Below are 14,611 nucleotides of genomic sequence, written 5' to 3' on the forward strand. Positions count from 1 at the left end.
AAATTAATGCAAGTTCAACTTTGAAAAAACATACCTCGAGACTTTATGGCGGGTTTTTTCCCCATCCCACTGCAACTCATGTTTTTAAATGAAAAATGTACTCTGTGTGATTTCGGTTCTTTGTATTAAACTGTGCATACATACATGATGCTGTTTTGTTTATCGTTGTTTAAGCAACTTAATTATAATTGGTTTCTAAACATAATTTTAAACATTATGCACTTTGAATAAACGTGCATTAGTAATATTTTGCTCTATGCGCCCTCTTGTGGCCTCAGGAGAGAAGCCAAAAGCTTTTCTTCACCCTAACTGAAATTATGCGTTTTAAATGATCATATTTTTTATCAATTTAGTTTTTCAGCTATTTTGACAGCCCTACTCCACACGGCATACAAATAGATTAATTTCCAATAGAATTTGATGTTAGCATGTTTTTGAACACGCTTTTTGAACACAAGTCTTATGCTCATCAAGGCTGCATTTATTGCATGATCAAAAATACAGTAAAACAGTAATATTGTGAAATATTATTACAATTTAAAATAACTGTTTTTTTATTTTAATATTTTTTGAAATGTAATTCATTCCTGTGATGGCAAAACTTAATTTTTAGCATCCATTACTCCAGTCTTCAGTGTCACATGATCCTTCAGAAATATCTTTACTGTCACATTTGATCAATTTAATGCATCCTTGAGGAATAAAAGTATTAATAAAAAAAAAATACTGACCCCAAACTTAAGAACGGTAGTGTGCAAATATAGAAAACAAGTGTATCATATTAATAAAAAAGTAATATAAAAATTAATATTCATTTTTATATGTAAATGTTTTTTTTGTTTTTTCTTAAATTGTTATTCATGTATTATAGATAATTCACATTATTCATATTTTTTTTTACATACTAAAATATTTTTTAATAAAAAAATTATTAAAAACATTAATAAAATGTGTAAAAATGTAAATGTTTTAAATAAAATATTTATAATCAACATTATTTCTTGGCTTAGTTGCCATCTTAGATAATTTTTTTTCTATCTTACTTTTTGCTGTGCATTCTGAGATTACTTTATCCGTGTGGTATATGCAAAATGCTGCCTTATATTTTGGTCAAATTTGGTATTTTGGCCGGCAAAATTTGGTAGGCAAATTTTTGCCTTCTGTTTAGGGAGTGCCTCTGATTCCTTAAAATGCTTTCTAGATAGGCAGCACACTATGTTCAGAAACGAGCTATTGTTTTGATACTATGCAGAAAAGACAAGAGCATGTTTTGCACATTTTCTTTTTTTTTGTGCTGAATTACGTAAATAGCTAATTGCTGTTTGTTATTTTGCTAGGTGGCGTTGGAAGGATGACAGTCTTGCTCCAGAAGACATGACCAATATAATCCAGATCCACAACCGTAACAACGATCAAGCCTGGCAGGAAATCCTGAAGTGGGAAGCACTGCATGTCAGGTGACTGCAACACAACTCTCACTCTCGCACGAGCAATTACTGTTAAAAAAATGTTGTTTTTTATTACAATTTTTTTTTACTTTTATTCAATAAGGATGCATTAAATTAATCAAAAAAGTACTAAGTACTACAGGAATAAATTGCGTTTCAAAATATATAAAAAACAAAAAAGTTATTTAGAAATTTGAATAATATTTCACTACTTTTACTGTATTTTTAATCAAATAAACGCAGCCTTGGCTAGAATAACAGACTTCGTACTGTATTACAATGTGCTCTAATTATGTGTTTATATTGTATGCAGAAATAATGGTGACTGATAATAAAGTAACTTGTGATGCCAAACACATTTTAATCAGATAAAAGCTTCATCATCACCTCTGAAGCCCTGTTGATGTCAGATAAGCGAGGTGATAATATGGTGTTAGTCGCCTGTTTGTCAGTTGATGGTCACTGGCAGTGTGATCTGCTTTGTTTCTACAAACTGCCAAGTACGCAAGAATCATCACTCAAGTCTTATGCTCATCAAGGCTGCATTTATTGCATGATCAAAAATACAGTAAAACAGTAATATTATGAAATATTATTACAATTTAAAATAACTGTTTTTTTATTTTAATATTTTTTGAAATGTAATTCATTCCTGTGATGGCAAAACTTAATTTTTAGCATCCATTACTCCAGTCTTCAGTGTCACATGATCCTTCAGAAATATCTTTACTGTCACATTTGATCAATTTAATGCATCCTTGAGGAATAAAAGTATTAATAAAAAAAAAATACTGACCCCAAACTTAAGAACGGTAGTGTGCAAATATAGAAAACAAGTGTATCATATTAATAAAAAAGTAATATAAAAATTAATATTCATTTTTATATGTAAATGTTTTTTTTGTTTTTTCTTAAATTGTTATTCATGTATTATAGATAATTCACATTATTCATATTTTTTTTTACATACTAAAATATTTTTTAATAAAAAAATTATTAAAAACATTAATAAAATGTGTAAAAATGTAAATGTTTTAAATAAAATATTTATAATCAACATTATTTCTTGGCTTAGTTGCCATCTTAGATAATTTTTTTTCTATCTTACTTTTTGCTGTGCATTCTGAGATTACTTTATCCGTGTGGTATATGCAAAATGCTGCCTTATATTTTGGTCAAATTTGGTATTTTGGCCGGCAAAATTTGGTAGGCAAATTTTTGCCTTCTGTTTAGGGAGTGCCTCTGATTCCTTAAAATGCTTTCTAGATAGGCAGCACACTATGTTCAGAAACGAGCTATTGTTTTGATACTATGCAGAAAAGACAAGAGCATGTTTTGCACATTTTCTTTTTTTTTGTGCTGAATTACGTAAATAGCTAATTGCTGTTTGTTATTTTGCTAGGTGGCGTTGGAAGGATGACAGTCTTGCTCCAGAAGACATGACCAATATAATCCAGATCCACAACCGTAACAACGATCAAGCCTGGCAGGAAATCCTGAAGTGGGAAGCACTGCATGTCAGGTGACTGCAACACAACTCTCACTCTCGCACGAGCAATTACTGTTAAAAAAATGTTGTTTTTTATTACAATTTTTTTTTACTTTTATTCAATAAGGATGCATTAAATTAATCAAAAAAGTACTAAGTACTACAGGAATAAATTGCGTTTCAAAATATATAAAAAACAAAAAAGTTATTTAGAAATTTGAATAATATTTCACTACTTTTACTGTATTTTTAATCAAATAAACGCAGCCTTGGCTAGAATAACAGACTTCGTACTGTATTACAATGTGCTCTAATTATGTGTTTATATTGTATGCAGAAATAATGGTGACTGATAATAAAGTAACTTGTGATGCCAAACACATTTTAATCAGATAAAAGCTTCATCATCACCTCTGAAGCCCTGTTGATGTCAGATAAGCGAGGTGATAATATGGTGTTAGTCGCCTGTTTGTCAGTTGATGGTCACTGGCAGTGTGATCTGCTTTGTTTCTACAAACTGCCAAGTACGCAAGAATCATCATAGCGCCCTCGATTACTGTTCGTTTCAAACACATGTTTGTTTCTGGCAGCGAGTGTCCATGTGGTCCGACTCTGAAGAGATTCGGGGGCAAAGCCAAAGAGTTCTCACCCAGAGCCAGAATACGTCACTGGATGGGGTGAGATATAAAAATAAATCCCAATGGAAGTGTTTAAAAAGCTACAGAGTGCTTGATTTCTCTCCGTTAACTTTCTCTGTAGATATGAATTGCCTTTCGACCGACACGATTGGATCGTTGATCGGTGCGGAATGGAAGTCCGGTATGTCATTGACTACTACGATGGGGATATTAATAAAGACACCTACCAGTTTTCCATCCTGGACGTGCGTCCGGCCTTCGACTCTCTGCAGGCCGTCTGGGATCGGATGAGGGTGGCCTGGTGGCGCTGGACATCGTAGAATCCTTCATAAAACAGTTTTAAGATTTCTGCATCACTATAAGACATCACAGATTATTCGGTTCTAATATACTAGAATCTGTGTGCTGCTGAGTTCTGACTGTAAACCTGAATCTTAGCAAATTATTGCACATTGAGAGACTTGAAGGTTGTGAGCGTTCTCTGTTAGAGAGCACAATGAATCAGTGTTTTTTCTTCTTATGAGGGTCTGAATTAATCCATCAGCAAGCGGTTTCTTTTTCTGCTTGTTGAGTGAAGATTATCAAACTGGAAAGCTTGCTATCTGATCTTATTCAGAGGTTAAACATATCCGCTGGTTGTTTTTCTCTCTCAAAGGCTGATTATTGAGTGTTTTAGTTCATGTTGAGAGCGATTGGCAGCTGTTAGCGTTTGTTGCCAGTGGTTTGGTGATTTTTGCTTTTGAATAATTGATTTCGATGAAGCATATGAAACTGTTTTTTTTTTTAATCCATTGTTTCGTCGGTCAGCCACCATATTCATTCTGCTGTAAGATTTAAAACATAATTTCTTGTACCTACTGTTTGGGTGTATTTATTTTGTGCAAACTGCTTCATTGCTGTGTGTGTGTGTGTGTGTGTGTGTGTGTGTGTGTGTGTGTGTATGCTGAAGTGTTGCTAATTATGTTTTGAGTGAGAGTGTTTCTGCAATATTTCTCTGATTAAATATAATTTGTAACCCAGTTCACTAACTTGTTTTAAATCTGACCTGCAACAAATTATAATTCAAACTTTCAAAGGCTGATTATTGAGTGTTTTAGTTCGTTCAGAGTAATTGGCAGTCTTTGCTTATGAATATTATTGATTCGATGAAGCATATGAAATGCTAAAGCCCTTGTTCAGCTGGTTATCTCTCACATATTCATCCTGCAGCCAGGTTCAGCTTTAAAATTATGTAATTTCTCATTTGGGTTTCATTATTCTGTGTGCTTGTGTATGCTAAAGTTTTGCTTACTTCTCTCTTTGAAAGAGAGCGTTTCTAACATATTTTACCCCCGATTTCTCTAATTCTCTTATATTTGTAAACCAGTTCATTTGTTTTAAGTCTGACCTGCCAAATTTTAATTCCAACAAGTAAATCAACAGTCCACGTGCTTGGCTGTTAGTGCTTCACTTTTTCACTTTCTAGAGTACACCAGTAGGTGGTGCACTTTCCTCAGAAAATGCCATTTTCTTTACTCCTGTGGTAGTCATCAGTGATGGTGACTACTAGTGATCATATACACAGTTACCTACGATTTAGAGGAGGGTCATAAAGGTTTTACCATCTTGCTTAAGCACAAATCTGCTTGTACGGGGATACAATGTAACCATTTTATGAAATAGTGATGATCCTTGGGTTAGGTTTCTGGAGTTTTGTTGCATTCTTACAGTGTCTACAGTGGAAATGAATGAATAAACACACACACACACACACACACACACACACACACACATATATATATATATATATATGTTTATATTTATATATTTAAAACTCAGGCTCCAAAAGTTGTCCATGAACAAAGAGACATTTGAACAGTGAAACTTACATATAATCTGGAAGATATAATGTGGAAGGCAAAGATTCAATACATGATTTTGGTAATTCATTATTTTGATGCCAAATATCACAGTGCAATTTTTTTTCCACATTGGTGCAATTCTAGGGTCAATGGATATTGTATTGATTTGAATATGATGCACTGTAAGCAATTATTTTTTTGTGTGTCTAAAACTACAAGCCTTCATTGCATAGATGTCGATTTATGTAAAAAGCCTTAATCCGGACGCTTTTGCCATACTGTAGTCAAATCCGTATTGCACACTGAACAGCTTTATGAAATATATGATGAGTCATATGGATTCAGACCAATTATATATAACATAATTTATTAGACTGACGTGAGGTTTATGATTTTACGAAAAATTTTATTTTATTAACTTGTGTTATTTGAACTGTAAAGTTGTATACCTTTTAGTTTCTATGGTTATTTCATGGTTTAAGATGTTATAGATATTGGTGTTGTTTCAAAGCAACACTGCTACTTAAACGTAATGCTACAATGAGCATTTTCAGAGAAAAGTTAAAAAGGCATGCGATCACATTTAGAAGTACAGTAAGAAGGTCACACCGTTTCCTGTTATTGTGTTTTTGGGATTTCTTTTGGTTCTTCAGACCTCCTTGAATCCTTTGTACGGATTCAGACCAATTATATATAACATAATTTATTAGACTGACGTGAGGTTTATGATTTTACGAAAATTTTTATTTTATTAACTTGTGTTATTTGAACTGTAAAGTTGTATACCTATTAGTTTCTATGGTTATTTCATGGTTTAAGATGTTATAGACCTTGGTGTTGTTTCAAAGCAACACTGCTACTTAAACGTAATGCTACAATGAGCATTTTCAGAGAAAAGTTAAAAAGGCATGCGATCACATTTAGAAGTACAGTAAGAAGGTCACACCGTTTCCTGTTATTGTGTTTTTGGGATTTCTTTTGGTTCTTCAGACCTCCTTGAATCCTTTGTACAGATATAAACAGGTCTCGAGACAAACAGCAGTTTCAGATGACGTCACTTGTACAGTATGTTTATTCTAAAAGTTGATGAAGTCTCTCCCGTGAGAGCTTTTTAAATCACCTAGAAGCTTTGGTTCTTCGTGTCTTTGAGTAGGTGTGGGAAAGAAATCTTCACTCACGGCCCAGAATAACCTCATCCTCTGGGGAAAGGTTCCGCCTCTCCGTCCTTTACAGATGGGAAGCTGATTTTGTTGAGTTTTATGAGCGGTTTTAGCTGTGACTGATCATCACGCTGTGTTTTAGAGGGTCCATTGCCTGCTTTTGAATAACGCGTGTGTGGTGACAGATACTGTATGTTTGTGTTTGGTTTTTCGTCTGGGTTTCTGTTTGGCAGGGAACCAGAAAAGCCCCTTGTAGTGCACAGAGCAGATCTCCAAACAGCCCGTGGCAGCGAAGTCTGGCGGGGGGATTCAAGCACCCTGCAATCCTTCCAGTCTGTTTCATTTACATACCAAAAGATGCCCAGCTGTGCCAAGTACAATAACCAGGCTTTGTCTAGATTCCAGAACTGTAACATTAATTACGGGAAGGAGTAACAGTTGGAAAGTTTCTAGCTTGCGGGTCACTGGTGGTCCTGACATGGACGTTCAGATGTTGGCTGATGTATTTGCAGAAGCAGTATTGATTGTACTGCATCCAGAATGATGCTGATGGAAAGCCTTGTGTGTTGCAGATTCAGTCTCACTTGTTTTTTTTAGTAGCTCAGCTATTTTTTTATTTAGTCATTTAGCAGAAGCTTTTATCCAAAGCAACTTACAAAGGAGGACAACAGAAGCAATCAATTGTAGTATTAAAACAACTAGCTAAAACTTTATAAATACTACTTATACACATTTTAAAGAATTTAAATAAAAATGACAAATGCATACAACAAAATTTCAAAACTTAACATTTAAATGAAAAACAAAAGATAAAGCTAAAAACAATTCAAAATATTAAAGAACAAAAGGTATAAGAGTATAATAATGATTCTAGTGTAACACTAAGCCAAACACCAAAAAAACAACTACATATATGTGTATGTACAGCCATACACACATACACATACATATATATATACACATTTATAAATTCAATATATATATTATTTCATTTCCATTTAGTTTGTTGAAGTATTCAAATAACTCAAATTAAATAAAACTAAAACTGAATAAAAAGACCTATACAGGCATAATAAATTCAGACATAAGTTAACTAAAATTTAAATAAATAACAAATAAAAATCAAACGACAGTAGTTTATCAGTAATCCTAAAAAATAACACTGCCAAACGTGCATGCTCAAAAACAACAACTTACTTACACATAGTAAGAAATGGTTATAAAAACTTAAACAGAAGCGAAACAAGTAGTAGGAAAGAGGAGAAATAAAAAGCGATACTTATTTGCCGGTGTCCCTGCCCGGTGGAGTCGCACGGTAGAGCCGATGGTCTTTACACTCTTCGGTCTTCACACGACCGCTGCTGCGGTAAACTAAGCTTTTTTATACCCGTCTAACAAAATACTAAATTAATTCAACTGGACACACTTTCCTTATTTTTTCCACAACAAATGGCCAAGCAAGCGCAGACACTGACAAGATACGCGATACAGAACGAGACCAAACGCGATATTAGCATGTCTCCACACAGTAAACAAAACAAGCGTTTCCTAGCAACAACAACTGCACTAAACACTAATGAGACAAGTAAATACACGTACGAGCTGCTTTTCACTTCCGCTGATAAAGACTGCTTCTCACAAAGACTATTTCTTTACACTGTTTTCTGCTGGCGCTTGAACACACTTTCCTTATTTTTTCCACAACAAATGGCCAAGCAAGCGCAGACACTGACAAGATACGCGATACAGAACGAGACCAAACGCGATATCAGCACGTCTCCACACAGTAAACAAAATGACAAGCTTGTTTGAAATTTGTTAGAGAGTGCAGGGTTATTATCGTTAACTAAAATTAAAGCCATCAGCATTTTCATTGCTTGAAATGATTTAAACCTTAACTGAAGTAAAATATAAAATCTTAAACTTATTTTATTTCAGCTAGTTGCCATTTCTCGTTTTTGTTTAGTTTAAGTTGAAGTACTAAAATAACTCAAGCTAAAACTTCATGCAAACTATATAAACATGTTTAAAAAAAGAAACAAAATAAGAAAAATGATTAATTAAAATGAAAATAAAACAAAATATAAAAATAAAATCTAATTCAAAATATTGACAAAAACTATAATAGTATATATCAAATGATAACACTGATTGAATATCACTGTGAAAATATCCTACCACCTTTCTGTCTGGTTATAGGATGAATGCACATCTTCAATAAGCTTGGCTGACAGAATTTGTGGCATAATATTGATTAATTCAAAAATGTATTTCTATTTGTCCCTCCTTTACATTAAAAAAGCTTTGGGTTACAATGAGACACTTACAATGGAAGTGAATGGGGCTGTAAAAATCCACAAGACACAATAAAATTGACTGTTAAAATTATTTAAACAGATCAAATAACAGTAGAATAATTAATTTATCAGCTTCACACATTTCAGCTTTTATAGCCTCCATAAAGTCAGTTCCATTTTAAGTGCTTCAGTGTAGCTTTCAATTCTTTTTTTTTTTTTTTAGAAAATGAAGGCTCAGTCCATTTTTATTTGATTTGATTTGATTTGATTTTAACCAACATTATGCCACAAATGCTGTTGATTAAACTTAATTTGTATTAAACCCATATAATTCCTGTAGGCCACACTTAAAAATGTATAAATGTCATTGAATATCAATCCAGGTGGCATTTATTGGTAGGAAAGATAGTGCAAGCACACTTTCGTGTTATATAATGCAGACATTCATACATTTTTAAGTGGCATAAGTGTCCAAATTGGCTTTGGGGTCACTGCATATTTATACAAAATGTGAATATGCTCTATCTTCAACAGTGAGAAATCTGAATCTTCATGTATGTCAGTGTCTTATCCCTAGTTTAAGCATAATAAGCAGCTGTTTTAAATGCAAATCCCATCCATGATTTGCATCCGGACCACTTCTCCCACACACTTTACCATTAACACACAGCAAAAAAATAACACGCTGGAATTGGTAATTGTGCTCTTTCTACATGCTAATAATAAAGAAAACAGCATTATGCGGAAACTAAATGAATGCATGCAGGGTGTTTAAAGGCTGTCAGCCGGAGGCCTGCAACAGAAAGACAACAGTCCCACAGGAAGCTTTACTGCACTTAAGAGTTTGATTTGAAAGTGAAATGCGGTAACCATGGAGACAATTTTATGACACCCCAGCACCATTTTGCACAATCAGTGTGGGTTTATTCTGCATACATCATTTATTTTCTTTTGCAGTTATATTATACATCAGGGCTATTTGATTGCACTTCTCTAAATTCCTTCCCAGTAAAGGTTTCAGTGGTCAAAATGTTGAATGAAATTAAATAAGCAATATATAAAATATTTTGTAAATGTTCACAAACACAGCCATAAAGAAAAATATACCTCGTACAAATAACATTACATTTTAAATAGTTTCTCTGCTCATTAAATCAGACCAATTATTTTCTTATTTATTTGGTGCTTATTTAAATAGTTTCAAAGCAGATTAGAAGGAAACAGATTAACAGTAAAAAATATTGTCATTTAGAGATTTTTTTTCAGATAATGACAATTGGTCAAAATAAGTGTTTTCATTTGTTGTGATTGAAAATCAGGGTTATTCCACCAAATATAGATTTCTTAACTCTTCTGAAGTTAAAACATTGGTATTGTGTTGTCTAAAGATGAATGTAAACATGACTTTTTAATTTTTTTTTATTTTGACCAATTGTCATTTTATGCAAAAAATGCTCTAAATGACAACATTTTTTATTAAAATTTTGTGAGAAATGTAATCAGTAGTTTACATAATTAAACAAAAACTATGTTTTACTCAAACACATAACTGTAAATCGTAAATCCAGAGAAACTGAGAATTTTCAAGTGGTCTCTTAATTTTTTCCATAGCTGTATATATAAAATAATATAAAATTTGCACGGATTACATAATTTAAGCAGATCTGTGTTGGTTTTTGGTTTAATAAACTAAATGCAAATAAAAACATCAGAGTACATAGAGTTTTAAACACAAATTACCAAATTTTTAACTAAATATTTCAATATGAAAAAGACCTAAAACAGATATGTTGCCTTCTGGAAAACAAACAAAGCTAGTTTTCAGTCTCCCAGCTTGGTCAGGCTCGTCAGTTGGCTGGCTTTAGATGGTTTCTGGCCTTCTTTTCAGCTGGTCAGGCTGGGATATTAGCATAAACTGGCTAAATCTTTTTCTCACGTTAGCATTTTGTTGTGCTAGTCTGCTACTAAAAAGTAGTTTGCAACTGGAAAGGCTATTTTGAAAACAGCAGACCTACTGTTTTGCATTGCTTCCTTAAAGTCCCCATGAAATCAAAATTAAAGTGTTTTGGGTGTTAGTCTCAATATGTTAGTCTTAAGGTTATCTATAAGGCAGTGTGCTCCAAAACCGTAACAAAATTCGCATTTAGAAGATATAAGCATTCAAAGCTTGCAGTTCATCACTTCCGCCAAACGGCTCAATGATGTTTTTGTTTCAAGTGGTCTCTTAATTTTTAAGAGTTTAGATGCAAAAGCCTCTAAGTGCCGTATTAAAATTTCTTCTAAAACTAGCATTTTTCTCAGGCTCCTATGTTTATGTTCAGTTATTTCACTTTAATAGCAATGAAAACAACCTATTCATTGCCATTTAAGTGAAATTACTGAACCTACACATAGGAGTCTGATAAAAATGCTATAATAAAACTATATAAAATATATTATATATATATATATATACACACACACACACACACACACACACACATTTCCATTTCTTCTAGCCAAATACGTGCAATGCCAAGGCAAAGCATGATCTCCGAAATTAGAGAAGAGATATTTATCCTTGACACAAGAAAGTTAGGGGGTCTTTAAGCTGTTTACAACATCAAGAGGGTCCGTGCGGCCCCCAGGCTGCCGAAATCCACAGCTGTCAACATTCAGCATTCAGTCTGACTTCCTCACCTCAGATAATTATATTTTTATATGCTGGAGGTGAAAGGAAAGTGATTACGGTTTTAAAATGATTGTGTTTACATCAAGTTCACATTCTCTGTTCTCTGGCTTCATTAGTTACATTATTAGCTTTAATCTCATTAAACACATATCATACTGAATAGAGTCTTTTTTTTAAAGAGAAAAAAACTAGTTATTTCTGCAGTAATATAGCCTCAAAGTATACAGTGACCTCAGAAGTATTTGGAAAACTGAATCATGCCTGAAATGTATGAATGCCACTCTATTAGGTAACAAAATATTAAAACAAGTGGCATCTGCAAACCAGGGTTGTTGCAGTTAACTAAAACTAAAAATTTAAAACTTGAAATAAAATAAAACAAATTAAACTTAAACTAATTTAATTTCAGCTTCAATTATAATTCTAAAACTGAAATAATATATAAACGCTATATAAGCATATTTAAAAAAAAACTATTGAAAATGACACAAACACACAACAAAATTACTAAAACTGTACCAAAGATTTGAATGAAAACAGAAAACATAATTGAAAACTAATGCAAACTATTAATAAAAACATCTCAAATAACAATGCTAATAAATAAATAAATGCAAGAGACTTTCACTTTTTTATTCCCAATTTGTCAATGACTTTTATCCAACCTTTTCGTGGAAGTGCGTGTGCTATCTTTCTTTAAAATGAATGAAAAATAGATTAATTCAATTCAAATAAATGAATGTACTTTAGTATTAGTTTGATATTGTGTCTAATGCACTGACATTCATGCAGCCAATTGTGCAGCCAATTCAATAAGTAAAAAAGCAAAAGATTGTTCAAGTCTCATTAGAAAAAAAATTGTTTAAAAAGCAAATTTTATTCCAGGATTAATATGATGGTGCTGAACTGCGTTAGTCTGCCTGATTACAAACCTCTAAATACCATGTTAGTTAAAACATTTCAAGGTCCAGGGTGCAGTTTGGAGGGTTTACAAACTTCCTCTCAAAATTCTATGTATTTTATTGAATACATTTTAAGGCATTTCTTAAATAATCTGGAAATATTTAACAGCATATTAACACTATTTCTGTAGAGTTTGAAGTCTCACAGTGTTTTATACCGGCAGTGTCCTGAGGCTAAGTGCGTTTACAAGTCAGTCCCCTGCCCTTGTCAAATTAGCATTATGGTTTCTTAATTACAAAAACAGCCAGATTACAGTAGCTCATTAGCATGCACCCTCCTGCACTCATGAATAATGTATCAAAGGTGTGCAGATGTCTTGTATTCACTCAGAGGAAGCAGGTTGTAACCAGGCAAACACCTGCATTTGCTAAATGAGGCTGGATAAAGAAGATCTTCAGAATAGTTGCAGTGTAGTTTATTGTTGATGTTCAAGAGTGTGTGTCCAGCAGCGATTTGCCACATTCATCTGTCTTTTATTGTAGAGTTAGTCAAATTAAACATACGCCATGGTCAGGCTGCATTTCATCCTTGAAAATGAAAAAGAAAACAGTTTTCTATACTTTTTGTCACATATTGCATATTTAAGTTTTTTTTTTTAATGCAAGATTCAACACATTTGATTGCTGTAGTGTCACGCATGGGCCACACGAGGACACCGTTGCCCTTTAACAAAAGGGACTGGTTTCTCTCTGTGGGTGAATGTATGTCACATCTGATCGTAAGTCTCTTTAAATATAAACTCAAATTAATGAGAGTGGATAGACACATTATGCACTGAATTATGCTTAATTGGACTTCTTTAAATAACACTTACTGTCAGACTTTGTATAACCCTGTAGAAATGTTTATTTCTGCCTTCCTCCGCTCTCGCATGATGGCGTCTTCTGTCAGCGAATTAACCGAGCTGTCATTAGCAATTTGATGAAGCCTTTCAGATAAACATTTCTTTATTTGTCTCTTCTGCATTGGCTTTTTTATTCTTACTTTATCGAGCACACTTTGGCTTTGCGACCCTGCGGATTATTTAAGTGCTACAGCAAACATCTTTCTTGGCTCTTGAAATGTATTGTGGTGTTTTCTCGTACTGCATTGCGCTTTCTCTGGTTCTTGGCTGACACATGCAATGGCCTGTGTTTGTTTGGCACCGTGCCCTCGCAAGCCCAAGCTCAGCCCTGGGTCTATTGCATTTAGGCTAGAAATCTTGACCTGGTAATTCCCAGAGCGTGCAGCTGAGATCAGGCGGGGATTGAGGAGTACAGGCGAGAGAACGCAAGTAAGTGAGCAGAAAACACTGTTTAGAGATGTAGAAGTCAGAAATGGAGCTAGTTGGAGTCACTAAGGGGCATAAAGAGGACAAGGTTTGGCATGGTTAGCATTGTCAAGTTAGCCCTTGATAGTAGACCATCTGGTTCTAAAACTAAACTCAATCAAAAGTGATCAAAAAAGAAAGAATTTTGGCAAATTCTATTTCAAATAAGTACGCAATTGTTTTCAGCATTGATAATAAGAAATTATTCTTGAGCACAGCAGCAAATCAGCATTTTAGAATGATTTCTGAAGGATCATGTGACGCTAGAAGAATAAATTACATTTAAAAAAATATTCAATTAGAAAACAGCTGTTTTAAACGGCAATACTATTTCACAATATTACTGTATTTTGGATTAAATAAATGTAGTCTTGGAGAGATTTCTTTCAAAAACATTTAAAAAAAAAAAAGTAAACTTTTGAAAGGTAGTGAAATTGCCTACATATTTGTGTATTGCATGTTTTCCACCTAACACCACTTCCCCCTATGTAAAAGAATGTATTAAATATACAAATATCAAAAAATTACTTTGTTTTTGCACTTTAGAAATTTTTGAATGAAAATTGTTACTACATTTTTTCAGTGTATCTTCGGTTAGATTTAAGTTGACTTTTCTTTCCCATTGGAAAATGTTGTCTTGTTTTAAACACGAATCAAAAAAACTATTTAAAAAAAAAAAATAGACACTAGTATGCGGTTAGCCAGTGATAACAGAGCGAACATTTAGGTACAAGAGGGGGGAAAAAGTAAAAGTTTGCCCTTTTAAAGGGATAATTTCTAAATTAACTCTTTCCC

At 33.3% G+C, this 14,611-nt stretch overlaps 1 protein-coding gene across 1 annotated transcript in view; it reads left to right on the plus strand.

The window, feature by feature from the left end:
* hccsb (holocytochrome c synthase b) overlaps nt 1–4,472 on the plus strand; it is a 6,597-nt gene extending 2,125 nt beyond the window's left edge. Inside the window, exons 5-7 of the mRNA XM_016244885.1 lie at nt 1,338–1,457; nt 3,528–3,614; nt 3,697–4,472. Of these exons, the coding sequence (XP_016100371.1) occupies nt 1,338–1,457; nt 3,528–3,614; nt 3,697–3,895 (406 nt within the window). The 3' untranslated portion in view covers nt 3,896–4,472. The remainder of the gene's footprint in view (nt 1–1,337; nt 1,458–3,527; nt 3,615–3,696) is intronic.
* The last annotated feature ends 10,139 nt before the right edge of the window (nt 4,473–14,611 follow it).

The sequence above is a fragment of the Sinocyclocheilus grahami genome, unplaced genomic scaffold (assembly GCF_001515645.1).
Source record: "Sinocyclocheilus grahami isolate Dianchi unplaced genomic scaffold, SAMN03320097.WGS_v1.1 scaffold737.1, whole genome shotgun sequence".
In the NCBI taxonomy this organism is placed as follows: Eukaryota; Metazoa; Chordata; class Actinopteri; order Cypriniformes; family Cyprinidae; genus Sinocyclocheilus; species Sinocyclocheilus grahami.